The sequence below is a fragment of the Temnothorax longispinosus genome, chromosome 10, assembly GCF_030848805.1.
Source record: "Temnothorax longispinosus isolate EJ_2023e chromosome 10, Tlon_JGU_v1, whole genome shotgun sequence".
Lineage (NCBI taxonomy): Eukaryota > Metazoa > Arthropoda > Insecta > Hymenoptera > Formicidae > Temnothorax > Temnothorax longispinosus.
The window spans coordinates 20,212,087-20,238,529 of NC_092367.1; the positions used below are offsets into that span (position 1 = coordinate 20,212,087).

Consider the following 26,443-nt stretch of genomic DNA (forward strand, 5'->3'; position numbering starts at 1 on the left):
TACATCTGTACACACATATATATCTAGATATACATTATACATATTTCTTTGGATCACGTGGCATAAATGCATATTTACAAAATTAGACACACAGACCGGAGTACATTAAGTACTGTCACACATTAAGTACAAATTGCACGACAAATATAGATTAATTATTCAAAATACGTTGTATGTCGCATTGTCTAAAAATTTATATTTGAAATGCCTGGTACATCGCATTGCCTGATATCAACAATTAAAAGAAAAAGAAGGCAGTCTTTTGCAATATATATCTAAAAATAGACAAGAATCAATTTAAAAGTGAATTTCAAACTAAAGTTAAAAAAAAGCAGATTGTACAGTTTTTATTTCTTCTCAATGTAACACACATAGCAGACTTCTTTTCCTTTCTCTTGTCCGTTTTTCCTGGTAGGGAGCGTATCAGTTCAGACATTCTCTGCGACATAGTCTGCAATATCGGTAACGCAGGATCCTAAGAAGAAATTGTAGGAAAGTGTTACCGATATTGTATTGATCCTAAGAAACATTTGATTATTTTGCAAAAATCACACGACAAAAAGCAAAGGGATAAAAGAATAGAATGAATGCATCGGTTACAATGTGCCACGTTACTAAATCCTCAAGAGCTGAAATAGAAGATTGGGTATGACAATTAATACCTAAGAATAAATATAAATAAGCGATAGGAACACAATTTCAAAAATTGTTTTCTAATTCGAAAAATTAGATAATTAGATATTGAGGTGGAAGTGACTCCTTTGGTTCGTATTGATGCAGAACGTTTAGCACTAAACATCATCTTTCATATCAAAGATGCTTTTCTTCAGCGCTAAATATCCAAGTGAATACAAACATTTATAACGTACACGTTGTTTCTCTCTTTGTACAGGATAATTCTATCTATTTGCAATTAATACAATCGCTTTTTTAATGATTAAGCAACGTATTTCGATGTTGAGAAACCAATAATAAAATTGATAATGCGGTCGTATTGCAGCTACGGTCGGCAAGTACAGAGTTCCTACAGATTTCTACAGAACTGAATGATATTCACGATTTCTCAGCATGGGCAGCTGTAGTTGATGTTATAACCGAGGTGATGTCACTGCTGGATTGACTAGTGATTGGTTCTAGTGGTGGCACACTAAAATAAAAGGAGAATGGAATTAATAAATAATTATTACGTTATGAGATTTCCCATTTTTCCAATTTATTATCTAATTTTTTTATTTGAACATAAAGAAGAAAATTAAATTTTGATAGTAAAAAATAATTTAGCAATAATATCTAAAACGTTAATTTTTTTCTTTTATTATGTTTGTTTCAGTTTTGATAGAAATTCAATGGTTATGTATTCATTGTTATGTAAAAAATGTCTCAGAACTATCGCTATTCTTTTCATTCTTCGTTGAATTTTGAATCAATTTTTTAATCAAAACTAACGCTATAAATGTATGATGTATCGAGACACCTCAAAAATAAATTAATTTTTCTTTATTGTTTGTGCAGTTATTTTGCAGTTTATTTGCTTTTTCCGTTCGAAGTTTCTTTGATTTGATTTTAATTTTTTTAATAGTCAGTTTATTAATGAAATTAACGATAGTCTGTCATAAAATGGAATATGCACAAATTTTCTGCGTTGCAAATGAAGTGATTCGTGACTTACGTAAGAGTGGTTTGGCGATTCAACACGGCGGCGGTAGGTAATGCAAGAGGCGAGTGTGCATGCCCTAATTGTGTCCCAGTTGGTGTACCTACAGGAAGACAATGTTCTTCAGCCCCTCCATTACCCCCACTCCCGGTTGCGTACATGTTCAACTGCAACGAGTCCACTGCAATGTCAACAAAAAGACAATATCGGTCATGATTACTTTACTCGACTACCACACTTGACGCGCTGATCATGCTCTTGCATTATTCATAACTTTTTTTGACAAGCAATATATGCATGGATATAAATTGTTTTTCAAGGTAACGCACTATTCGTGATGTTATTCTATGATACGTTTAAATTTATTAATAATAGATTTCTTCCAATAATGAACTTGTTTATGTCTCTTCACTTATTTTTTTGTTAATTATGTATATTTGACATTTAAATTGGAAAGGTTTAGCTATCAGCTTCTTATCACGATGAATATTCGAGATGCCCATACAATCATTAATCGGTTTTAATCTTTATTTTGTCATTTACTTAGGAAGTGCCCCAAGGCCGCGTAGCGTGATTTTCGGGAAAGATAAGCGCATGTGTAACTCAAGTAAAATTTCGCGAATTATTATTCACCAGTTTTATATATCCGGCTTTGCAAATCTGAAGGACTTCGACTAACAATAAGCGATAATGCTCGATCACGTTAATTCGAAATACCATATAACAGTTTAATTATTGTAAATAAAAAAGTATATCTCAATCGGGAGCGAACGTGCTAATATATTTTTTAATCGATCAGAAGTATAGCTTTCTAGAAGATTACATGCAACCTGGTGATGCCGATCACTCGCTGATCATTTTTTAATTTTATTATGATCTTACGTGTGAGGAAAACATCGACGAACCGAAGGTAACGTTCCACGCCCCCCTCCCGGATATCTCAACGCGTCGCGTGCGTGTTCTTCGGGTTGATCCCCCATCGATGAAAGGTATGTGTTAGCCGCTATCAGAGTACATCCCGAGCTCTGACCAATCCGAGGCGCTATCGGTTCTTGTATGCTCTTGTCGGAGTTTCCCCGACCCTTCTTCATATACTGTCACATGTACACGCGATCGTGTGTTTAGTCGGCCATCGCGATTGCCGATGGACGGGGACGGGAATTATTGGCTGACCGTTCCATGAAGAATGATATTTGTACGCGGAGAAATCGGTTAGTTATTATTTACACGTCGATGATAGCGACGGTTAAAAATAATTTTTAGCTCCAAACTGTACATTTTAAATATTTTTTTTAATAATGATCCTAATAATATAATGATTCATCAATGGTATATTCCTAGTGTTTATAACTGCTTAAGTAATAAGATATTACAGTAGTTTATCATATCATATCATAATAATTTTGCATGCAAATACACTGTAAAAAATTTAATGTCGCAGAAAGTCCACTCTAAATTTTGTGTTAAAATAACTCATGCATTGTGTTATTTTAACACAAAATTTAGAGTGGACTTTTTGCGACATTAAATTTTTTACTGTGTATATATTCTTGAAAGTATTTTACTGGCTCCTACCTGTAGGTACACCTAATCTAATTAGTTGAATGCCCAACTAATGTTCGTGAAAATGAAACTATATAGGGTATTGTCAATTGAAAAAAATTTTTGGCGAACAATAATTCAAAGCTGAAGATGTATATCACGTATAGTTGTTAAAATGTAAATTGATGGGAGGTGTTAGTAAAAATAAACTGTATAATGACTTGCTCACCGAAGACTCACCAAGTAGACTGGACTTGATATCGGTCTTGTGGATACCGCTAGGACCGGGTAGATTTGTGATGCTCGAATGATTCTTCGGTTTCCTCTTCCGCGTCTGTATTCCTTCCTTTTTCATACTTAAAGGCCTATTCACCTATTCGCATAAATCTAATTATATTTCTGTATAAGAGATTTCGAAAAATTATTTTCTTTTAATAATCTCTGACTAGCTAAAGCATGAAATCGTTTGTATTTTGAACTTTTATGTTATGACTAATAAAAGCGAGAGAGAGAGGGGTAGACAGAACGAGCATCGTTTCGATCGAAAACCTCGGTACATCCGCGCATCGATTTCTGTTTTAATTAAATTTGTTGTTACGATCGTTTGCACAGATTCGCGCGATAATCTGCGCTCCTCTTCAACGTCGAGACGGGGTCGTCTCACGTGCGTAAAAACAATCAAGTCGTCGTTATCGCGGTTAGCAATCGTAAAAAGACTGATAACAACGTGCTGACCAGTTCGCAGTAAGATTAATGTTAATTAAAAAAATTTCTTCGCTGTTTTCTTAGTGTTTTCATATCGCACGAGAATAGAGGGCATTATAGCAGTTCTTAGAACATCACTCGCAAACACCACCGATAGAAAAAGGGAATGCTTTTTGTTAAATACTTTTTTTTTAATTTCTGTTCAAATGAAATACGATTAATACGAATGAAAAAATGTAATATTATTATGTAATTTCAACACTTACGTTATGCAATTTGAAATAAAGGCCGCACGCATTGCAGACTGGCTCGCCATTATTGTTTCGTCTCCAAAGGGTTGTATTGGTTGTCCTACAATTTGCACATTGTACTCCTGTCCTTCGTACGTTAGCCTGCAATGCAAAAAGCATTTTCATATTATCACATAAACGCATATCAATTGCAAAGTAACGCAATTCACATAAATAAACTTATGTGTAACACGTTAATTACAAAATTAAGTTACATATTTCACGAACGATGAACTCTTGCTTACATAGAATAATTTAAAATTACAATCGAAGATTGGGAACAACCGGGAGTAAAAATGTACACGTCGTAAAAGAAGCGTAAAAAGAGCTCACGAGAGAATCATCGCTTCGACGGTGACGACATAAAATGTTGCGTCGCCGTCGAGAGACGGGGAGTATTTGAAGAATCGAGACAACGAAATGGGAGTGCTCAGAGCAAGAAAAATAGAGCAAACAGCCGCCAGCGAGTCCCGTAGTGATTATTTGCTCGAGATAACGTTCCTCTTCCCTCTGTCTTTGGTAGCGGTAGAGGGAAACGAGGAGAAGAGGGAGAGAGAAGAGAGAGGCAGAGGGCGCGAGAATGTTACTTAATATTGAAGCCATGTACGTTTCATGGGTGAGAAATTTATCAGGGTAAATATCAGTGGCCTCATTTTAGCAATGGTCAAACGAATTTCGGACTCGACAATTAAACATTTGAACGTGAGAGCAGCAAACAGTATTTTAATCTTTCTTTCACCCCTTTTCAATATATACGCTATGTTCAATAAATTCAAGTTTTTATGTGTTAAAAATTACTTAGAAAATAATAAAGAAGACTCATTGTCAGTTATGGATAACTCGAGAGTTCGGACAATCAAGCTAAATAAAGAGTGCAACTTAAATATTATATTATTTAAGGCACAATAATTGAAATACGTAATTTATTGCGTAATATACTATGGACTATTATAAACGATTATAAAAATATAAAGAAACTAATAACTATTTCAAAAAAATAGAAATGCGCGTAATTAGAATTAGGATTTGAATGTTATTTTCTATGAAAACGACTCTCAAATTACTTATACCGTTAATTAAAATTAACCCGAAAGATTATCTAATTAGATTACAGTAATCACATGATTCGCACAATGTTTACCGGTGCAACCGACTGTTTCGGTTTGGGGCATCGCATGGGTGGCCTGTTGATGCCATTCGATTTATTGTAGAGCCCGCAAGCGTTGCAGAGGTAGTGACCGGTGCCATCCCGTCTCCATAACGGCGTTATACTGGCCCCGCAGTTAACACATTCTTTGGGTTCCGCCGATAGGATAGCTCCTTCGAATGCCTCGTCCGTACCGGGAAGCGGAAGAGTGGCCCACCCAGGGGATGGCCCATTTCCGCTCGCGGAAACGCTGTATCCGCCACTGCAGTTGGAGTAGAGTTGCACATTGGTAGTGTCGCTGACGGAGATCGCGGTGATGCCCGGATAGCCTTGAACGTACTCCAAAGTCGGGGGTGAGGGAGTGCTGCCGCCTGGCCAGTAAGGATCACCTGAGGAAGGTTTTACGTATTGATACGATGTCGCTCCTGTGCTGTATAGAGTCACTTGGGAACTTGGTGAACCAGGTTGCTCGTAGTGTAACGGAACCGCTCGGGTGGCGGCCAAGGATGACGCTAACGTGGGATCACTCTTCATGTATGCGCTGCCGGATGATTCTACCTATTGAATGTGAAACGTAGATTTTCTCGGTTTATAAAAATGAAGAAAAAAACTGGAAAATATAAATATAAATATTTCTATTAATTATAAAATAAAATAAAAAATAAAATTGCTAAATTACATAACGAAGTATATTTATGAATTATAAAATAAAGTGAAATATAAATTTCTTTGAATTATAAAATAAAAGGAAATTGAGACGGTAAAATATATCATTCAAATAACTGGCTGTGTTTTCTCACCTCGGTAACTCTCGAGCCAAGTTGCGTCGCTGGTGGATACGCCAAGATCACGGGATCTCCTGGCTTGGCGTAACTATATGTCGGTGCCTGTTGAAAAGTCTCGCCACCCGATAAATACTGTGTGTATTGAACGGTTTGTGTGGGAGGAATAGCGACCGTTTCCAGCGTGGTGTACGTATTGGGACCCTTGATGGTTTCCGCGGCGGCCGTGGTCTCGGCATCGTATTTGACAACACTGCTGGCGTCAGCGTAACTCGTTGCTACGAGCTGTTGCTGCTGACCAGCACGTATACTATCGATTGGCGGCGAGTATGGCGGCGCGGGTGACCCGAGATGGACTGTAGATCCTGACTGGCTAACGATCGCCGAGGCGTTATAGTCCTCCGTCGTGGTCAGAACTGGTGACGTCTGGTGATATCTGGTGCCAGCGTTCGTCCCGGACGCCTGATGATTTTCGTGAGGACTAAATCTTTGGTGCGCGGTCTGCTGGGTTCGTCGATGATCGGATACCTGTACGGTGATCACATGGTTCTCTCTTCGGACTTCGTGACCATCGGAGTAAGCGTATATCCGGTCTACTTCCATTCTGTCTGGAGCAGGTGTCTCGTACCTTCATGCGAAAAAGTCATGTTTGGATACAGGTGTTTCCTCAATCAATTTTTAACTCTAACTGTCAATCTTTTAACTATTCTTACCTGGGCGGTTCTTTAACCGTAAGTGTGATAGCCTCGGAGGACACTTCGGACACTTCGACTTGAACTTCTTGTCCGCTGGTGGCGTAAACGACGCGTTGCTGATCCGTCGATCGTTGCTGATCCTCATTGCTCGTATGGGAAATCTGCACGTAATGCTGCTGCGTTTGATGAGTTCGTTGCTGTTCCTCTTGGAAATTACGCTGTTGAGCTTGTTCGTGTTGCTCATTTCTCTGCTGAAGTCCCTGATGAAGACTCCCGGTAACCGAATTGGAATCTGGCGATTCCGGATCAACTTCGGCGATTCCCTCCGTTATATGACCAGTGGTCGTAATCGTTCTCACATGTCTTCTGGTCGTTATTACGCTTTGAGGACTCCCTGCTGTCTGATCTTCCGTTCCAGGAACTTGCGATGAATTATCATCCGCATGATGACCATCCCATTCCATCTTGATCTCCTGTTTTACCAGTGTTTCTTTCATCACGTCCTGAGTAAAGCGGAAGCTCTACTTTAGCAGCAATATAATTATCTAATCTCATGTATATATATCCAAGTGCATTGACTCTTTCCGATTTCATCGGTGTATCTCCGATGAAATGTCTTTTTACGCTCGTTTCATTAAATTTATGTCCAAAAATAATTCTGTTCTTATCCTTTCGCGAATAATTAAAAAATACTTTATCTTTAATAGACACATATTAAATTATATCCGTTATTTATTACGGATAACTTATCGAAAAGATAAATGCGAGAGTCTCGTCAACTTTTGCAGTCTCCTAATTTTTCTGAGCAACGTATAAGTATAAATGTTAATGATAGACAACAACGCGGCCACGTGCGAAAACTCGCGCGCAAAGACACTATATAGAATAGCGTTATCGTCGCGATAACGGAACGGTACAAGTAAAGTCATATGTCGGATTTTCAACCGGATAACTGATGAGATTGGTGTCTAGGTCGGCGATTGCGCGGAAATTTTTGCTCTCATCGATAATTTTCGTTCTAGAAAAGCAATACTATTGCACATGATTCGCCGTTAATTAAAAGAATCAATTAACATTTAATATGCTCCATATCTTTTGATCTTGCAGAAATAAGTTTATTATTATTATATATTTTTTTAAGAAAGGAGACGTTCAGATACAGTGGCTGTATATGATAATTACATAGCAAGCAAGTTTGATATTCTCTTGTGTGTATATATATATGTATATCACGTTGATTTATCTCGATATGTAATAAAGACTTGCAACAGTATAAAGTTAATTTAAAAATCTCTATAAGAATTAACGTCAATAATTAAAAATTAATCATACCTCTAAATAAATTTCTAGTAAATCAAATCATAATCTTTTCGTTAAAAGTTTGTCAATCAACAGGATGAAGACTAACGGTCCTGCGGACTCGATTAGTCATTCTTTCAGGGGAATCCTCGAGGCACGCGACACGGGATTGTTTCGGCTCGCGGGCGAGAACATACACGGCAGGTTTAGTGAAGAGGGTGGAGGAGAGGGAAAGGACCGGGGACACACCTCGTCCGTCTCGGGAAAAAATGCGAGAGGTACTGTTTGTCCTGCGTCACACTTCCGTTCGGCAATGTCAAGTTTCGACTTCCGGCGCGAGAGCACGCGACGGCTCTCTTTCTTTGGCAAAGACCTCGCGCGACTTCCGCTATATCTCGTCAGCGATGATCTCTCGCAATCTGTACTTTAGTGTCGCGAGTGTCAAATCGAATCGTAATGTGACGGTGATGATGAGATATAAATGTGATGGTGATGGTGAAGTGAATAAAAAAAAATTGGTTATTGTAAACTTAAATAAAATAATCGGAGTAATCTATTTATGGCGCAATAACGATTTCATGTGAATCATAACTGAAATTAATAAGTGTCTTTCTTAAACTTTCAATAAATCGTTGAATATTGAAGAGAACAATAGCATGAACTGTATTATCATTATTTTAAAGAATTAAAGACGCCGTAAAAATATACAAAGCATTTGTCAAGATCCCGTTTCGTAATTAATCGACAAAAGATTATTTTAGACTTTGATCTCAATAAACGAAGTTGCCCGTAAATTTATTAATGACATTTTATAGCAGAAATACTTATAAAAATATAATCGGTCTGCGTAACTCCCGATATATCATTAATATACTTGCTAACAAAATCAATTTAATTTAATAATTCAAACATCATAGTTTTATTAAATAAATCTCTAAAATCTTCAATTATGACACGATTTGGTACCTCATTCGCTGCGTGTCGCATTTGAGCCTCGCGCCGGGTTTTTTCTGTTCTCGCAGCCTGCAACCTTGACGCACTGAATACACTCGGTCCCAAAGACCGATACACTTAAACTGATAGCGTGTACCAAATATACGGTATGTACACTTTGAAGTATCCGCGGGATCAATGACAAATGTTGGAAAGAACGTTCGGAAAGAAGGCGCTTCACCGGCGGGAAACGCTTTGCAACTGAGGATGGCAAGAGAAATGACTTGCCGTGATGTCCCACAAAGAGACGGAAGGTGGAAGGAAAGAGGTGGAATCGTAGCGAAGCTATGTCGGTGAGTCTCTCTCTACTGCTTGGTCCCAAACGAGGCGATGCCGTTCTTCTTGACGTTGCGTTCGTCATCACCGAGCAGTGAAGAGAACGGAGAGTGACAAAGTATGTGTATGTGTGTGTGTGTGTGTGTATGAGCGTGTGGGAGAGAAAGAGAGAGAGGGGATGTGAAAAAGAGAGAGAAAAGCTGTATGGAGAACATCCAGCAGACAATTTAGATGGACACCAACAGCAGCGGGAGCGACCGATTGGGCGGACCCTCGCGTCTCATTGGTCAGCCGATTGCGAGATTCTTCGTGGCTATTCTCGCATGTTGCTATTGCCGCAAGAATCGATCGTGCTACTCGTCTTTTGCCAGCTTGATGCTTCGATAGCTTGATGCAAAAATCTAATTTTTGTACGTTTTATCCGCAATTTTGTTTCTTCTTTCCTTTTCTGCCATCACTAGACTTATCTCTCTTTAAATGCGGAAAAGATGTATCTAAAATGAACGAGTTTATCCTTTCAATAACGAGTCTTTCCATTAATAACAGTTGTATCACGAACTTGATAACATTTCCTGCTAGAATGATATTTTTGATGGTATTTCATGATACTTTATATAAAAATTTTTTACGCAATCGTTCGTTAGCTTATATAGATACTGTTTGTATTACACCGTCAGATATGATGGTAAAGTCCAACGAGACCGTGCGTTCGTAATTCTGTCCAGCCGGATTGGACGAATTACACATAGTACGTTCCGAGGGGGGAAAAAGGTCGCAGAGGGAATCCGTTTGTTTGCTCACTGATAAGCACGATGAAGCGACGACGAGAGATAACCAGGGACGGCGAGGGAACGAAACATGTCCACGAGATCTTGTCGTCATCGTCGGCCATCGTTGCTAATGCCTTGCATCGCCATTTTGTAGCGGCAACAGCTTAACCGTATATAGGGGGATGATGATTCATCCGTATATATACTGACCAGTTAGAAAAAGGGATCGTTACGGCGCGCGACGGGTTCGTAATATTACCTCGTTTTAATAGAGAAGAAAGTAGGAACGGAAGATACATATTCATTCCAGTGTCAGAATTAAAATTTAACGTTTAATTCTGACACTGTATTTGGGACGATCATAATGGTTATATCTCTATATTTTTATGTATTCCAGCGATATGCATACGTCAATTATGTACAAATTGGCCGAAACCTAATGAACTCTTCGTCTATAGACTTTTATTTTTAAAGCAATTTTTGAAATTGAGCCACAAAAGTGTGAAACTTATCATTTATCACAAGTTTCCAATACTGGACATTAAACATCTTCGTAATTAATTATAAAATTAGAATTGTTAAATATATAACAAGACATGTAGACATAAAAAAAGTATGTCAAATTTTAGGTCATGTTTTTATAATGCTGTACAAAGAATTAATAGACCGAAATTACATTAATTGTTCACGGTATAAAATTGTACTATACAACCATTATACCAATAATGATAATACAATAATGAAATAATTCTCACGATAAACGTGCGAATATCTGAAAGCGAGCTGGATAACGATTAAATCATAGATAATTTTTGACATTGTGTTATGCCGCGCGACTAATTATCATCCAATCTCGAAATAGGACAGGAAAGAAGAAAAATAGTAACTTTAATTATATTGTTCGTACAGCGTACATACGGAAGAGTCATCTTAAGATAATGATTATTGCTTGCGTCATCGTGCACCTGATTCATTTCAGCAAACGAAACGTCATTGGCAACGAAACCGTCACAATTTTTGATAATTGAGGAAAGGTATGACACGAAACTGATATACTTAACTTCTTGCAGCCAAACTAATCTATTCCGCTTACGTCTAGACCTAAATTAAAGTTTAAAATAAAAAAAGAAAGTTCTACTATCGGAATAGAGAATAGGAATAAAGTAATCTCAAATTGATTTCGTAAATACGCGATACTTAATGTTCTCGACCAATTTCTGATTTCCGCTATTAATTGCCAAAGTTAAGCGATAGAATCAAGTAAATTAATAATTCGCGATCTCAATGAGAGGCAATTAAGATAAAAGGTCGCGTTTGCCGCCATAAATTTATCAATCTGCACGATCAATACGAGCTACGGGAGGATTTCTCGAAATCGCGACTCAAGAGGGAAACAAATATATTTTCAGGCCGAACCTTTGAACGCATGGAATTGTCCGGAATGGCGTACGTGACGCTGTTTGATATTTCTACCTGCGATCGCAACGATACCGGTAAGCGTGCCCGCTCGATAGAAATCAAGAGCACATTCACACGCACATATACATCGCAGGTTTCCTCTTGAAACAATATTCTGCTGATAAGAGCGCGCTATTACGAGCTACGACAAAAGAAAAAGAGGAGATTATACGCAATTGCAACACACCGAAAGTTTGATGGGACGAATCATAGCTTTGTTGACTTTAAAATAATTTTTTCGTTAAATTGTTTGATACTGATTAGATCAGGAGATATTTCATATAGAATAAAAAAATTAATGACACAGAATCAGGAAAAAGATTTTGAAACTTATGCTATTCATCGTGTGATGATTATATAACGCGAAAATATATTAATAAATAAATCAGTCAAAGAATTTCATATCAATGCGACGAATGTGTTTATCTACATTTATAATTATCATTTGAATATAAACTTAAATTAAAAGTAAAATGATTTTATATTATATAACTTTATTTAAAATTATTACATAAATAAAATAACCGCTAAAAATCAGAGACTAATAGGAATCTTGTAATAAATGGTTCTAATAAATGAATGGTGAATAGGTATATAAATCTGTGCATTTTTTATTTTCTATAATATTAAAAAAAAATTAATAATGTTTTCTTGATAATTTTCCTTTTTTTTCTCGAAAGGGTCGTATTCTTATACAATCTCTTCTCTATTTGCGTGACAAATTTGTTAATTCGCAAAGTTATCACCAGCAAAAGTTATCGCCTACCATAAAGCATCAATTGCAAAAATGAATATAATGCGTTTTCGATGGAATCATAAAAACCGATCCCTCTTTTTCCTAAGACTTAAAGCTTCGATAAAGAAACAATTCGATATGAACTCGGAAACGCATCGATGCGGATTAGCTTCGCAGTGCAGTCACGTTAAACCACCTGCATACAGAGTTTTAATGGGGAAGTTTGGCGATCGTTCAATTTTACAATCGTGTTATGTCGCGGAGTAAGCAAACAGTACTCGGCAAACAAGAGGTAACTACGACGTGTGATGTATAATTGCACGAAAGATTTCTCAGCGATGCAATGACGCACGATCAAATTCTGACAAACATTCATATAAAGTGAACCTGTTTCTCTAACAAAAACATAACAGTTATATTACGAAACTTAAGTCATATTGTGTGTAATCGTTGAGTTCAAATAACCAAGAACTCCGACATTCCTCGTATATAAGATAACGATTCATAAACCATTATTTTTGTACATATAATTTCCAATATTCTATGGATTCTTGTATTCTGTTTCATATAACGTTTAATTTTATACATCTTACTATATATCTCAAATTAATTCTTAATAAGTTAAAGTTTTCAATTAATCAATAATATTAATTGAATAAAAATTAAATAATTAACTTAATAATATTTAGCAGCGTTAAATGAACATAGATTTAAAATAATCAGAATATGGATGAAAAGATATCTCTAATATGCAAAATTTGTTTCGCTTTTTACGCGTTTCGCGCATATTCGTCTGTATTTGATTTTTATTGCATGCAACCTTACTGTCTTGCATAAAAAAAAATATATATATATATATATACTATATAGTTATATATGATAAATGGACCAGGAGCAAGATATACAAGGGAAAGAGAAGTTGAGTGGTCGAAGGCAAGATCACCTAAATCACCTGAACGAAAATACCAGGACCGATACACAAAGCGTGGCGTCATGCTGTACATCGTCGATGGGGAGGCGCGCGTGGTGCCGCCACGCTGTCAAAATAAACGGTACTATCGCGATTTATCTCGTTTCCCATGATAATAAGAGATAAAACTGCATCCTTACATTAGCTAGTATATCAGCTAAAATGATAATTTCAGTCGTCGGATTCGCCAGGAGCGCGTAGGGCCGCTCCTACTCTCCTCCGCTACGTCGGTCTATGGATTTCCCCAGGTGAATCCATCGTGAATCCCTCGGGGATTCACGAGAACGGGCCAGTAAATATACTTTAACTCAAGGTGCATTGCGAGATCGGTTACCGCTGATAATAAGTGTAACTCGAAAAAAATGTAGCGGAAAAGGTCGGTCTGATTTCGCGCTTATCTTATGGCTACCTAAAGGAAATTTCTCAAGTGTTATCTAACGCCACAGTGTGAGTAATTCCCAGACTAAATTTTCCACGGATTTTCATCTATGCCTATGTAAGAAATCTGCTTCATGTATGAGAGTAAAGTTTACAGATTTACGATCGAAGTGAGCAATTCATGAAGCGTACAAACATGAATGGGTGTTGATTCTCATAAAAAGGTGTGGAAAATTGTAACTGTTGTAAGCCTTGCAAGTTGTGACATAAATGAAATGTGTGCGCGTTGAAAATTAATATACGTGGCGAATTTTCGTATTTTTCTGAGGCAAACATGACGAAAATAAAAATCGAGCGAGCAAAGAGGATTTACGTCATTAAACGGGGCGCGAACACGTCGAGGCCATTTTCTTTATCAGCCACGTAGAAATCCCTTATCGTCGTACATGAAAAAAAGACAGGTGTGTGTAGATGCGTGATTGGCGTACGCGTGTGTACGTGAAAATCCATATCGCTGAGAATCTACGCGAAAATGATGTCTTATTTTCGCCCGTTGACATCATGCAATTCAAAGTACATATACTGATATACGCAGTGTCCTAAAATTATCGAATGTTCTTTTAACTATAGCTTTCCTGATCGATATAAAGATGATTTTGTATTAATAAAAATATTGAAATTTTTACTTTTATTACTTTCAAACTTTAATTGTTGCGTATCTCTGTAATTAAATATAAATTAAAATTTCTAAAAATAGATTCCTTTCGATTAAATATTTGAAGAATTGCACGACATTAGATTAGACTTGAAATTACGATTCAGTATTGAAGTTTGACGATAACAGATTAAGAAGATTTCTCAAGACGCAACACAACAGAAAACGATAGCGCGCGCTAAGTTCTCAGATCTTATTGAATACTAAGAAATCAATAAAACTTTATTGCAATTTGTCATCATTTTGTAATCGAGTATAGTGCATGTTTGTGCTTGTGCATTAAAATGGCGAACGTACAAGTCCTTTATGGCGTGTGTTTAAATGACTCGATGGCGATGCTTCACGTCCGCAACGCGTGCAAAGATGAAGAAGGTTTTACAGCGCAATTACTGAAATTTACAACGAGACAGAACTGTCTCGATTTTAACGTCGACGGGATTAACATCGCGCTACGACCGCGTTGTGCAAACACAAGTTTCGTGCTCATTGTTTTCGTCGCAAATATACGCCCGTTTGTCGTAAAATATCCGAAAAATAGACTCGAAGCTAAAGGACAATGACGAAGATACTTAGACTCAGACTTTTCAATAAAAAATGTTTTAAAACCAATGGAATTTTACCGAATCGTCTAGTTTTCCGAAGAGAAAAGACGAGACACGCATATGGTACGGTTATGGTGATGTTTGCATTTCTGCAATGTAACACGACGGGATCGAAACTTTTTATTTCAATATTTACATTGCGGCCGTTCGGCCATGAATGGAACGTTACGAGACCTTGAAAAAAATGATTTATATCGGGATGGCATTCGGAACTAAAACCCGTGCTGCTCTTTTTACCCGAGTAAGACCATCTTTGACGGTGAGATTTTTACAAGAGTTCTCATCTAATAAAATCCTATTGACATATGATACACGCTTTATATGTATATTTTGTATTCATTCTTCATTCTTATTGTAAGTAAATCAAATTTAATTACAAGATTTTAGGGGGATATTAAATTCATAGATGAAAATATGTGCGATATTTCTTAAATTAATTTCATGTGAATTTTTTGATAGAGTTTCAATTTCGTACTTATTATACTGATTCCTTATTTGGATTAAATTAGGAAAATGTTAAACAAATCATGCAATTACAGGGAGACATCTATCAAATGTATATTCTACGCATAAATACTCCACATTTATCAAAGAATTACAAGAGATTACTTTCAAAATTTCCCTTTTCAGTTGCCACATTTATTTGTGAATCATCAATCAAAGATTTTCAAACTGTTTGAACGAACAAATAAGAATTCCGATCGCCGCTATTCCCTGCTTATTTCTGTGTGATACATTGATTTAATATTTTTGAAAAATAAGCTTTGTTACTTCCGAATAGATCGACGCGATAATCGAGGGGTGATGTCGCCGCCGCCGACGCGCGACGGCGCAGCGCGAAAGTCAGTCGCGATGCGAGGACCAATAATTAACGTACACGACAAACAGTATTATCGTCATTGCCTGATATTATTCCCATTATCTTATATGTACGGCGGCTATGTGCTTAATGATTAATAAAATATTATCTGCGCTCAGGGGATATCTTTCTTCCTGGCGGCAAATAGTTTCGTGCCAGACGCCGCGAGAAGCACCGATGCCGATGTTGCGCGGTCTGTGATCTATCAGGTGAAAATAAGACCGAAGTCAGACTTGATGAATCGTATTCGAAAATAGAGCGCGTCGTGAACGTGATCGAGAAAAAAGACATGTTCAAAATAAAAAGTCATTCCATTCCTATGGGCGATGTGTCAAGACAGTTTTTAGTGACCGTGGCTTTCGAGACATGATGGATATGTGTCATGATCGATATAAAACTGAAATGAAATTGTCGTAAGTATTCGCAATCCAAAACTTAACGGAAATAGAATGGATGCGCACCGCCGATAAATATATTCTGAGTATAAGATAATTGCGAATGGTTATAAAAATCGGGATTGGAAAAAATTTGTACGATACTTGAAGCAGTACGTATAGGTGCGTCAGAAATAAAATATGAAAAATAGAAATATGATGAAGAAATAAAATCATATGAACATGGGCATCCTTATCTAGAAAGAAAGTCCGTTCACAGAGCGTAATCTCCCGTCGCATGTTCCGTCGCATACCGTCGGAATAACTTGAATTATCGATTTAATATTTACATTATCGACAACGATCTTGCAATCGAGCAATCTAGTCACTGTTTGGAATATGTGTCTCGCTCTTAAGCCAGACACGGGTAAATTAATTAAATATTAAAATAATTAATATGCCATTAAGTGAGAGTGCTCAAAGGTCTGCTCAAATATTTTTGATTGCGTATGTTGGATATATTACGTATAATTTAATGAATTCATATGATTTCAACGATTCGTGACGGTAATACTGTTCGCACAAGTTTTGGGAGGAGAGGATGCACGTGCGACATGTCTTTGAACAGAATTATTCCCATAACGACGAACCAAGATCTTGAAAAAGAGAAATAAAGAGAAAAAGAAGAGGAAAAATCTGTAAAAGAAAGAGAGAGAGAGAGAAGGAAAAGATGGATTAATCGAATCGGCGAGACCTGTGTCTAGATTTTGACGTCGAGATCGCATCGACGAGGAGGAGGAAGCGGATCGCGTACAAAACACAAGTGTCGGAGCGGGCCGAACATAAAACACAAGTGTTCCTTTCGTATACAGCGTTGCTCGCATTACCACGGATGTTCGCTTTCGTTCGGCTCCTTCTCGCATGCGGTTTTTTCTCTCTCTTTCAACAGCGATCAGGTAAAATCGCGCTAGACGACCCGCTGCTTATGAATCCCATAAGTGTGTGTGTATGTGTGTGTTTCTGTAGATATTTCGCTTATATCCGTTAAAAATAGAATTATAAAATATAGCCTTTGGACTTTATTATACTTTAATGTCCTTTTTATATTTTAATTATGTCTGTTGCAGTGAAATGTTATTTGTTAAATTATGTTAAATTATGCTATGTATACAACACTCCATAGTATTAAATTTATATTAACATTAATATTAATTAGAAATTGTCTCATATTAATATCATAAAGTTAATAACCGCTTAAAGTACTAATTGATATGCGATCCATTTCATCTATTATAGAAATATGTGAGAGAAGACTATTACACAAAATGTTAGCAATTTCATTGATTTGATGATCAATTTCAGTTATTAATTTTTCTGCCCCGTGTCTTGACTTTTGTTAGTCTTAAAACATTTATTTAGCTATGCTAATACAAACAGAAACAAATTTATTTAACGACGACAATTTGCGCTCGCTAATGCCGTTGAAATTCCCGATTTGTTCATTGATTCACTATATGACCAAGCCGCGGTGCGGCGCGGCGTCGCGATGCCGGTTTCTGACAACGCGTAAAATTGTACGACTGAAAAGTCGCGAAAAGAACAATAAAGGATTTCAACTTACAAATCAATGAAAGAGAAAGATGAGGAGGAAACGTTGAAAGAAACGGCTATGTGGTGTACTCCACTTGGAACTTGTTGCAACTCTACACGCGACGCTCCACGGTGTGCTCCAACGTTCTTGGAGCTCGCTCCTCGTCGTTACTGCGTCTACCAGTGAGTTTGTGAGCGAGACACACACGCGGCGCGCGCTTGACACAGGTGCGCTTCCACGAGGAGAGCGAGGAGGCCTGCTGCTACTCTTCGTCGTCGTGGTCGTCGTTTGAAACTGCCGCCTGGTAGCGTGAAATCGAAGCTTCGATTTTATCCGAGAGCCGTCAAATATTAACTGACGACGATTAGAAACCAACTGCCGCCGTGCTGTTACTGCGTCAGGATCTCTTCTGCCTGCGCACGCCATATTGGTACCGATGCTTCTGGGTGTTTCGCTCTTCGTCAGTCACATCGCAACTTAAGAAAACTGTGGTGGTGACTTGCGAACGAAACGATGATGACAATAGAAATCTTTTTTAAAAACGTCCGAAATCAGTAATTGAATACCAAAAATTAGAAAAATTGATAATTTTATGTAATTATCTATTTACCACCCCCCCCCTCCCCAATACACGCACACACATATACAATCAATTTAATAATTAATTTACCAATGGGATAATCTTACTTTTTTACAAGCAATATTAAAAGCGTTTAATATTAAAAAACATTAATAAAATGTAGTAATTCTTATAATAATAGTTATTCGTAGAAATGATAATTGGTGTGAAGATCTGATAATTTTCGAAACTTTCCAATAGATATAAATACGGATGTAAAAAAGATCATTAAAAAATTACCTCTTAAAAAAAAATTATAAAGCCAAGTGCACGCGCCAGTATGAAAAACTGTAATTCAGGTCTAAATTATTTGTTTTCATTGTCTTATTATATTCCGAGATCTAGCACCGCCAAGTTTTTTGGATTAAATATTTTTTCATTTTAATTAAATGTTATATATATTTAAATGTCTTCTATTATGGTGGGTTTAAAAATGTTTCATTTTTTAAACTGTTTATAAATGTTTTATTTTTTAAACGTTCAATATATCGGTTTTTCATACTGGCACGTGCACTTGATGACTCTTTTATATTCTTTTTAAACAGGTAATTTTTTAATCATATCATTCTTTTTATCACTACTGTCTCTTGATTACTAGATCGGTTACAAATATCTTTTTATTTAAGTAAAAAATATATATAATTAAGTAAAAATCTTTCTTTTTAGGACCTCATATTTTATGATGATTCATAAAATCTCACGTGGATTGCCTCAACATATATGTAAGTAACGACCACCTAAAAATATGAAATCACGGTGAAATCTTATGAATTTTTTTATGAAACAATTATATAACGAGAAAGAACCAAATTTGAGAAAAATACTAATATTTGAACAAAAATATTACATAAAAAATTCCTGGGACAAAAAAGTGTAAATATTTGAGATGTTATGAAAAAAATTTTATCTTCGATGTATGTGTTTGGTTCTTTCACAATTTATTACTTTTATCCCAAGTTATTTTCGTGGAGCTCCTTGACGAAGGGATCGGTACTTTACTGTGTACAGGCGCATACCTATCATTCTTTATCATTTTGTCGGAGGAAGGGGAACGAAGCTTGAAGACGGAGGGTTGCAGTCATGGTTACAGAGCACACACTAGGGTACCGCTGATAAGAAGATCAGGTGAGACATCGTTCTAATAAGACAACGATCCAACAAGCATTATTGTCCCAGATGCAATAGCGTAATCGAGATTCATGATGCGTAAAGATGGTTTTAAGTTAACAGTTACATTTTAAAGTGATTTAATTAACAAAATTCAGTGAATTTATAAAAAAATAATATAATTTATATGTATATATATATTTAGAGTTTCATTAAACATAAATTTTAATGTATTTAATATAATGTAAAATTTATTCCGTTTTTATTTAATAATCTTGCAAATTTAAAAACATTTTCAAAACTTAGAGATCAAAATAAATATTAGTCAAGATTTTATTAGTATAAATTTTATTTTAAAAAATTATAGAATAAATAAATCATCGATTTTATAATTTAAGTAATAACTGATTATTCTAAAGCTTTTGTGGATCATGATATCTACGCCATTGCAAGCAAAAGTGGATATATGTGGCTACAAAGATTAACGCAGACATTGCATTATCACCGAAAATACACAAGGATGAACTTTCTTTCGGTCGTTCACTGACTCTTCGCCTCTCATCAACTGGTTGTTTTTGTGAACGTTACAGAGGGCCCATGTTAAACGTGCACTTGTATGTGTAATTTAAGTAATCCACTTCGATAATTCTAAAAGTCCGTTAACTTTTAAATAACACAAGAAATACATTTCTGTAGAAAAAACATAGCTCGCATGCTTTATATTATGCCATTGCATATAGGCAATAATAATGCACATTGGATCTATCTTTTGCAATTTATTATAGAATACATATCTACGTAAAATATCGTACTCTTTCTTGCTAGTAATAAAAACTACGTTATAAATTTTTAATTGTGTAACTTTACTAATAATCTCTCTCTCTCTCTCTCTCTCTCTCTCTCTCTCTCTCTCTCTAACAATAAATTTGAAAAAAATGTCTTGTTTTTTCTTAAATAAACTTACCTTCAGATTTAAGTTGGATAAATCATCAAAACGCGCGAAGCTTCCTGACTTCATTTAGAATATCCCATTTTTATTTAGAAATACACAATATTTTAAAAATATATTATGCGAAACATATTGACGCAACTTGCTAACAAAACTCGACTCGACTTATTATGAAAGAAAAGAAAATGTGTCATAATTGTTGCATATATTTATTCGCAGAACCGTCAAATATGTTTACTCGTAATATACACCGTTGTTGCTATATGTTTACTATTTAATTGTATTATGTTACATTATTCCTATCATTTTTACCACTCTCGCGCGATATATTTTATACTATATCGAAGACATTACATATCCGCTCGATTAGAATATCCTTATGCTTTTATGTAGTTTTATGCTGGAATATAAGGACACTTTTATATGTAATCTTACATAAGAAGATTCCCTTATACATACATCATACATATATATACAAATAACAATATCATTCGTAATTTGGTATTATCTTGAATGTTGACGCAAGTATCGTTAATAAAGTCTTCTTTGGTAAAAAAAAAAAAGAAAAACAATTGAATAAAAATAGCGTAAAATAAAGAAATTCATTTTCTTTTTAAGCAGAAAATCTATTTTTTCTTTAGAAATTTTCCTTTCTAAAGAAAAAGCTACGACTTTCTGAAAAATTCTAAAGTCCTAAAATATCCTAAAACTCTTATTTACAATAACAGCGCTGCTTTCACACATTTTCAAAAATATTTGTCAAAGATATATAACTTTCAGTTTTGCATATCACAATGCGCGCAGGAAAGTAAGAAATCAGCGAGATTGTTTGTCTCGCTGGTTAGAAGGTAAAAAGTGGGAATCGAACCCAGGTTTTTTGCTTGACAGGCATTTACTTTGCTACTAAGTTATTTTTTTTATTTGTTGCCTGCCTTAACATCCGGCATCTTTCTGGACTGCGTTTAGGATGCGTTTAGGATGCGTTTAGGATGATATCGACACAACCGTAGATCTCTCGAGGTGACCATTGTCCAGCATAATTTTAGATCCGGCTGGACTGGTCGACGGACTACCTAGAGTGACAATATGTGGCGAAGTTAATTGATGATGATCAGGTGATTGACCAGCCGAGACCATTCCAGGTGAGCGCGTGGTACAAGGTGGAGACGGGCATTCGATCTTCGGCGAATGAGTCTCCAGCAGTTGGTGTTGTTGTTGCTGCTGCTGCTGCTGCTGCTGCTGCTGCGAAGCGATCAGATCGTAATACACGGGCTGATAAGGCATTAGTCTGCTCGATGATTGGGGACTACCATAGAGACTGGTCGGATATGTTACTTGCGACACGCCAGTATGAGCCATCCTCAGATCGCCGTAAGTATCTATGACGTTAACAGCAAAATAATTTTTGTACAAAATAAATTTGATGCATAAAATCGATATGATAAAGTGGGCGGGCGTATTTTATCTGGACAAGTGTTTCGCAAAAACGTTGCAAAGGAGAGTTTAACATTCGAGTTTTTTAATGATATAGGAGACTTAATTAATAGAGATGTATATGTACCTGGTTCAAGTTTAACGTTATTGTTATTGTTGTTATTATTGTTCGTGCATTGCGCGACATTGCTCGAAAGAGGCGTATCGCTGCTTTTCATTCCACCCTTAGGCTTCCGCTTGCGCGTTTGAATACTATCTTTCTTCATAGTCGATGGCCTGTTGACGCCATGCAGCTTGAAATAAAGACCGCAAGCATTGCACACTGGTTCGCCGTGTGCGTTACGACGCCATAGGGACGTCATCGTGGTTTCGCAGTTGCTGCAAGAGAGACCGACGCGTCTCGTGGCAGACTAAAGAGATATAAAATCGTTATTATACGCTACTGCCTTCGGCGAAAAAGATCTGAAAATGATTTCGTAGCCGAGAGTCTGATGAAGGCATTAAATGATGGATTGCATTGCTCTTAAAAGGTATATATGATTATATTACAGGATTATAAATACGAAACATAAGAATCAATTTAGCATTATGAATGATATTGAAAATATGTACAAAATACGAGAGAAACTTGTGCTAAATTTCGGAAGAAGCTAATATACAATACGAGAGTATTGTTGGAAAGTAATTTTGTATATTTGAGTATTTAAAAGAAAACTCGTGATATCGAACGGTCAATCGCTTTCCCTATAGGATCGTTAAAGAGCTCCGATGCAAACTCGGGAAAGGATTAGGTCAAATTACCATAATTAGAAAGTTTTCTGTGCAAGGTACCGCAGAGACCGCGGAGCAGAAAAGCGAGCCACCCTCGGTCACGAAGATCACGCGAGCCTGGAAAAACTCAACAGACACAAAGAATCATTCCGTGTAATCGGAAATTGCAAGCGACACGTGATTGCGAGACAAGACGTACTTTACAACAGGCTGCACGTGATTTCGGGAAGGAAAGTGCTCGTACCATGGGTATAGTGGCACCTCGGGGCTACGACTCGAATTTTCTACTAGAAATGCGCCACCGAAGACGAAAACGGTCAAGGACGACTGTCTTCGTCTCGATAATTAACAGAATTTAGTATAATGATGAGTGATCGAAGAAAGCGTGATGTTAACGCGATAGAAAAATTACGGGAGAGTTGGGACAAAAAGGAACGTGTCGATCCTTGACCGCAAGCAATTTTCTAGCACTATACAGACTTTAATATTTCAATATATTTAATTTAATTACATAATTATATTAATTTATGATAACATACCTATGATTTTTGGTCAAATATATTCATTTATTTGTCTATAACATTTATATTTACACAATGTTTGAATTATGATTAAAATAACATGATTTTTAAAAGTATCAATACACTGTTAAATTCGTAGCGTCAAATTATACTCTTACTTTTCAACCATTCTTATAGCTCGCCACTGCTCCTATTCAATATATGTCATTTAATTTAACTGACATTGAACCAATGAAGTTAAAGCAATACTGTTTTGTGTTAAAATAATAAATTCGACACACATGGTAGTTAAAAATAACAAAATGTTATTTACTCAAGGTATTGATTTAAATTTCATCCTTTAATATTTAACAGTGTATTACAAACTTTATTGTTATTCGGCCGCAGTAACGGATCAACGATGATGATGATGACGAGCTGAAGAAATACACGGTAAGAGTGATGAACTGTGAGACAGGGAGCTGTGATGATAAAAGGATGGAGAGAAAAAGAGACATCAGATGAAAATTATTATTACAATATCATTAGAAAGAATGGGAAAAACAGACAAAAAGAAAAAGAGAGAGAAAGAGAGAGAATGCTAATTTGGGAGGATGACACCTACCAAACGACGGCTCGTTTTCTCCTCCCCGAGGGCGCGACGGGCGCCACTATACCCACAGAAGTCTTTGTAGAAATTGCCCTGGTCCGCCACTGAAACAGACATGAGGCCATACGTTAAGGGTGTTTTTTTCTTTCTGCGTGTACTAGACATACACGACAGTGCATCGAACCTCGAGTAAAAGGCGAGTTTGACATCGCGAGGTGCGAGGAGAATTCATTTTGTTACGGTCGGAGACAGGGACGCGATTGCTGAGCGTCCCTTGGACTTACTAAAGGGCAGAACATCACGGGCGAATTTCCACATAGGCTCCTGGACAGTAACGAGACCGAGCGAGAAAAGATTTCTTACTGTGCGTGTTTCTCTCTCTGTCTCTGTCTCTGTCTCTTTCTCTCTTATTCCTTTCGAATGTATGGTTGCGGCTAATTCGATTGAACTCATTCGTGGTTTGCAAAATACTGTTTGCATCAGACTCGTCTATAGTTTATGTCTAAAGCCATATCTTTTTTTAATCGCTCTAATTTTTTTTCCAAAAATTTTTTTCAGATAATAGCAACGAAAGTTAACAACAAAAAGTATGACAGGTCTACACAGAGTCTTCGAATATTGCAAACGACTTTGCCAAACCGTTCCGTTCCCGGATCGCGACTAGCGTCGCGATGGAGTCGTCGGTGAAGCCTTCCTTACCAGGCGACGTGGTTGTTTAACTAATGGACGATTCATTCCGTTCATCTTATGGTAGAGACCGCATGCGTTGCAGAGGTAATGCCCGGTACCATCTCTACGCCATAAAGGTGTGGAAATCGCGCCGCAGTTCACGCACTCGCGACCCTCCGTAAAGTACTCCGCTTCGATGTTGTGCACTGTGTTTCATTCATATTGGATTTCTCAGAAAGATCAGACAGATGCATCGCACGCAACAAATATGCACACATGTGTGACAACGTTTATGTCGTTGTTTCCTTTTTCTTTTAATTGAATGCAAAATTAAGTTATTAAGTTATTATTGTTAAATTAGATTATTATTAAATTAAGCTATTATTACTTATAACTTAACTATTTGGATTGAAAGATAGTTGACTGTCAATGTGCTGTTGTTTTGTGATTTTAAAGGCATGGTGTATCGTCGATTGTTAATAATATCAATTCATTCGAGGAGATAAGATAATCAATGAAATGTATAATGCAATATCTGTAACGTTTTTATTTTTATAGTTATATAATATTGATAATAATTATATGCTATCGCGTCACCAAGTAGCTAAAATATAATTATGCATTTACAGATGTTACTCCATGCCTTGCATCTTACGTATCATAACTACATATAATTACTAAACTTATATATGTATAAATAATATTAATAATGAGAAGAGTTAGTCAATTAGACATAGCATTAATCTGATTATAACTGAATGTGATCAACTAAATAAAAAAAGAAAATACTTGTCTTTACAAACAAAAATAAGAAATGTGCGAAAATATTTGTTATAATTCTCTTTTAATTACATCTTTCTTTCCTGAAAAATATCATATTAATTTACTTTCCAGGCATTTACTACTTTTATTTTTTGTAAACCAAGTATTTTCTCTTCGAAAAAGCAGGCACACAAACGCGATATAGACTAAATTTGCAAAATACAATGACTGTTTGTTTTTTTTTCTTTTTTGCTTCTCGCTACGAATCTCTTTCTTCCTATCAAAAACATAAAAGTGCATAATATCCATGCGTGCTTTCGGTATAAAATGATGCACGAAACGATGCATTTTGCGCGACTAAGTAAAAAGCACAGAACTACACACGTGTCTCTGCCGGGAGTAAGGAGTAACCATATCTGCAGTGGCCTCTTTTTACGTGACCACACGGAAACATTGTTTCGTTAGTTCGCAGCATTCCCCCACTTCCATTACGTGACTATGAATATGCATAGTTTCTCCGACGAAGCGTATCGTAGAACGTAAACTATTCCAGAACACCATTCCAGAAATTATTAATAAAGTATGAAAAAATAGTAAAATAAGAATCTCTAATATAATTTCTGTAATTTTCCAACAGATCCATAAAAAATTTTTAATGAACAAATTTGATTGTTTAATGAATAAATGACTATTTTTAATGGTAGTTTGCATTTAAAACTGAGCCATTAAGATCTTAATGATCAGACCTCTTAGAGTCAACTGTTGCGATGAAATACTGCAAAAGAAAATCAATTTCTTGTACATGGCATTTATACTCGAAAATAAATAATATTTTTATTGTAAGCCCTAATGTGTGCAGTGATAACATTATAAATCTCACAAGATGTATTAATAACTATTCATAATTTCATCGGTTGTATCGGAACCTGTTGCATTATATTAAGAGTGAATATGAAAATCACGAGAAATACAATGGAACGAAGAGCACTGACGAGAAAGAAAAGGAAGGATGCAGGAAGTGTAAAAGCGACGAGGGAAGGATCGAAACGGACATGGTATTATCAGAGTTTCCGGCGTTTGCTGATAATAACGCCAGCCAACCCAGTAGCCACGTGCGCATGTGCTACGTTAAAAACCGCGTTGCTTATACGTTGCTTATACGAGAATTGTATCTATATAGCCAAAT

The 26,443-nt window shown here is 36.3% G+C and overlaps 3 protein-coding genes and 1 long non-coding RNA gene across 11 annotated transcripts in view; 2 read left to right on the forward strand and 2 right to left on the reverse strand.

The window, feature by feature from the left end:
* Positions 1 to 5,635, forward strand: part of LOC139820729 (uncharacterized) — a 75,940-nt gene extending 70,305 nt beyond the window's left edge. The window contains exon 3 of the long non-coding RNA XR_011734098.1: positions 5,504 to 5,635. This is a non-coding gene — a long non-coding RNA (uncharacterized lncRNA). The remainder of the gene's footprint in view (positions 1 to 5,503) is intronic.
* LOC139820720 (uncharacterized) lies at positions 1 to 18,186 on the reverse strand. 6 transcript variants are annotated; one of them, XM_071791190.1, is made up of 8 exons: positions 17,867 to 18,186; positions 6,834 to 7,288; positions 6,139 to 6,748; positions 5,324 to 5,896; positions 4,168 to 4,293; positions 3,437 to 3,569; positions 1,670 to 1,835; positions 1 to 1,147 (listed from the first exon to the last, which is right to left on the reverse strand). In XM_071791190.1, exons 2-8 carry the CDS (start codon positions 7,277 to 7,279, stop codon positions 1,054 to 1,056), a joined length of 2,148 nt encoding a protein of 715 aa, XP_071647291.1. In that variant the 5' UTR covers positions 7,280 to 7,288; positions 17,867 to 18,186; the 3' UTR covers positions 1 to 1,053. The 6 variants fall into 6 exon arrangements, with proteins under 6 accessions (XP_071647291.1, XP_071647289.1, XP_071647290.1 ...); XM_071791188.1 differs by having other exon boundaries at positions 6,834 to 7,318; XM_071791189.1 differs by lacking the exon at positions 17,867 to 18,186 and adding an exon at positions 9,081 to 9,582.
* On the forward strand, positions 14,771 to 26,100 carry LOC139820727 (uncharacterized). The gene is made up of 5 exons (XM_071791203.1): positions 14,771 to 16,284; positions 19,122 to 19,177; positions 19,413 to 19,580; positions 20,020 to 23,669; positions 24,385 to 26,100. The coding sequence occupies exons 1-4, from the start codon at positions 16,238 to 16,240 to the stop codon at positions 20,184 to 20,186; spliced, it is 438 nt and encodes a 145-aa protein (XP_071647304.1). The 5' UTR covers positions 14,771 to 16,237; the 3' UTR covers positions 20,187 to 23,669; positions 24,385 to 26,100.
* The window catches only part of LOC139820719 (uncharacterized), a 55,991-nt gene continuing 50,123 nt past the window's right edge, over positions 20,576 to 26,443 (reverse strand). For 2 of the 3 annotated variants that reach the window (XM_071791183.1, XM_071791182.1), the window contains exons 7-9: positions 24,526 to 24,701; positions 22,073 to 22,355; positions 20,576 to 21,890 (exon numbers count right to left, since the gene is read on the reverse strand). In XM_071791183.1, coding sequence (XP_071647284.1) covers positions 21,496 to 21,890; positions 22,073 to 22,355; positions 24,526 to 24,701 — 854 coding nt within the window. In that variant the 3' untranslated portion in view covers positions 20,576 to 21,495. Of the gene's footprint in view, positions 21,891 to 22,072; positions 22,356 to 23,841; positions 23,931 to 24,525; positions 24,702 to 26,443 lie in introns of all 3 variants that reach the window. The other variant, XM_071791184.1, reaches the window with a different exon arrangement.

Coding starts and splice junctions, on each gene's coding strand:
- LOC139820720 (XM_071791185.1), bottom strand. CDS start 9,101: ATGCGACACGCAGCGAATGAG. Junction 6,749..6,833: donor ACGGTTAAAGAACCGCCCAG/GTAAGAATAGTT, acceptor TTTCGCATGAAG/GTACGAGACACCTGCTCCAG. Junction 4,294..5,323: donor CGGTTGCACCGGTAAACATT/GTGCGAATCATG, acceptor TTTGCATTGCAG/GCTAACGTACGAAGGACAGG.
- LOC139820727 (XM_071791203.1), top strand. CDS start 16,238: ATGATGGATATGTGTCATGATCGATATAAAACTGAAATGAAATTGTC. Junction 16,285..19,121: donor AAAACTGAAATGAAATTGTC/GTAAGTATTCGC, acceptor CTTTCTTTTTAG/GACCTCATATTTTATGATGA. Junction 19,178..19,412: donor TGGATTGCCTCAACATATAT/GTAAGTAACGAC, acceptor TTTTATCCCAAG/TTATTTTCGTGGAGCTCCTT.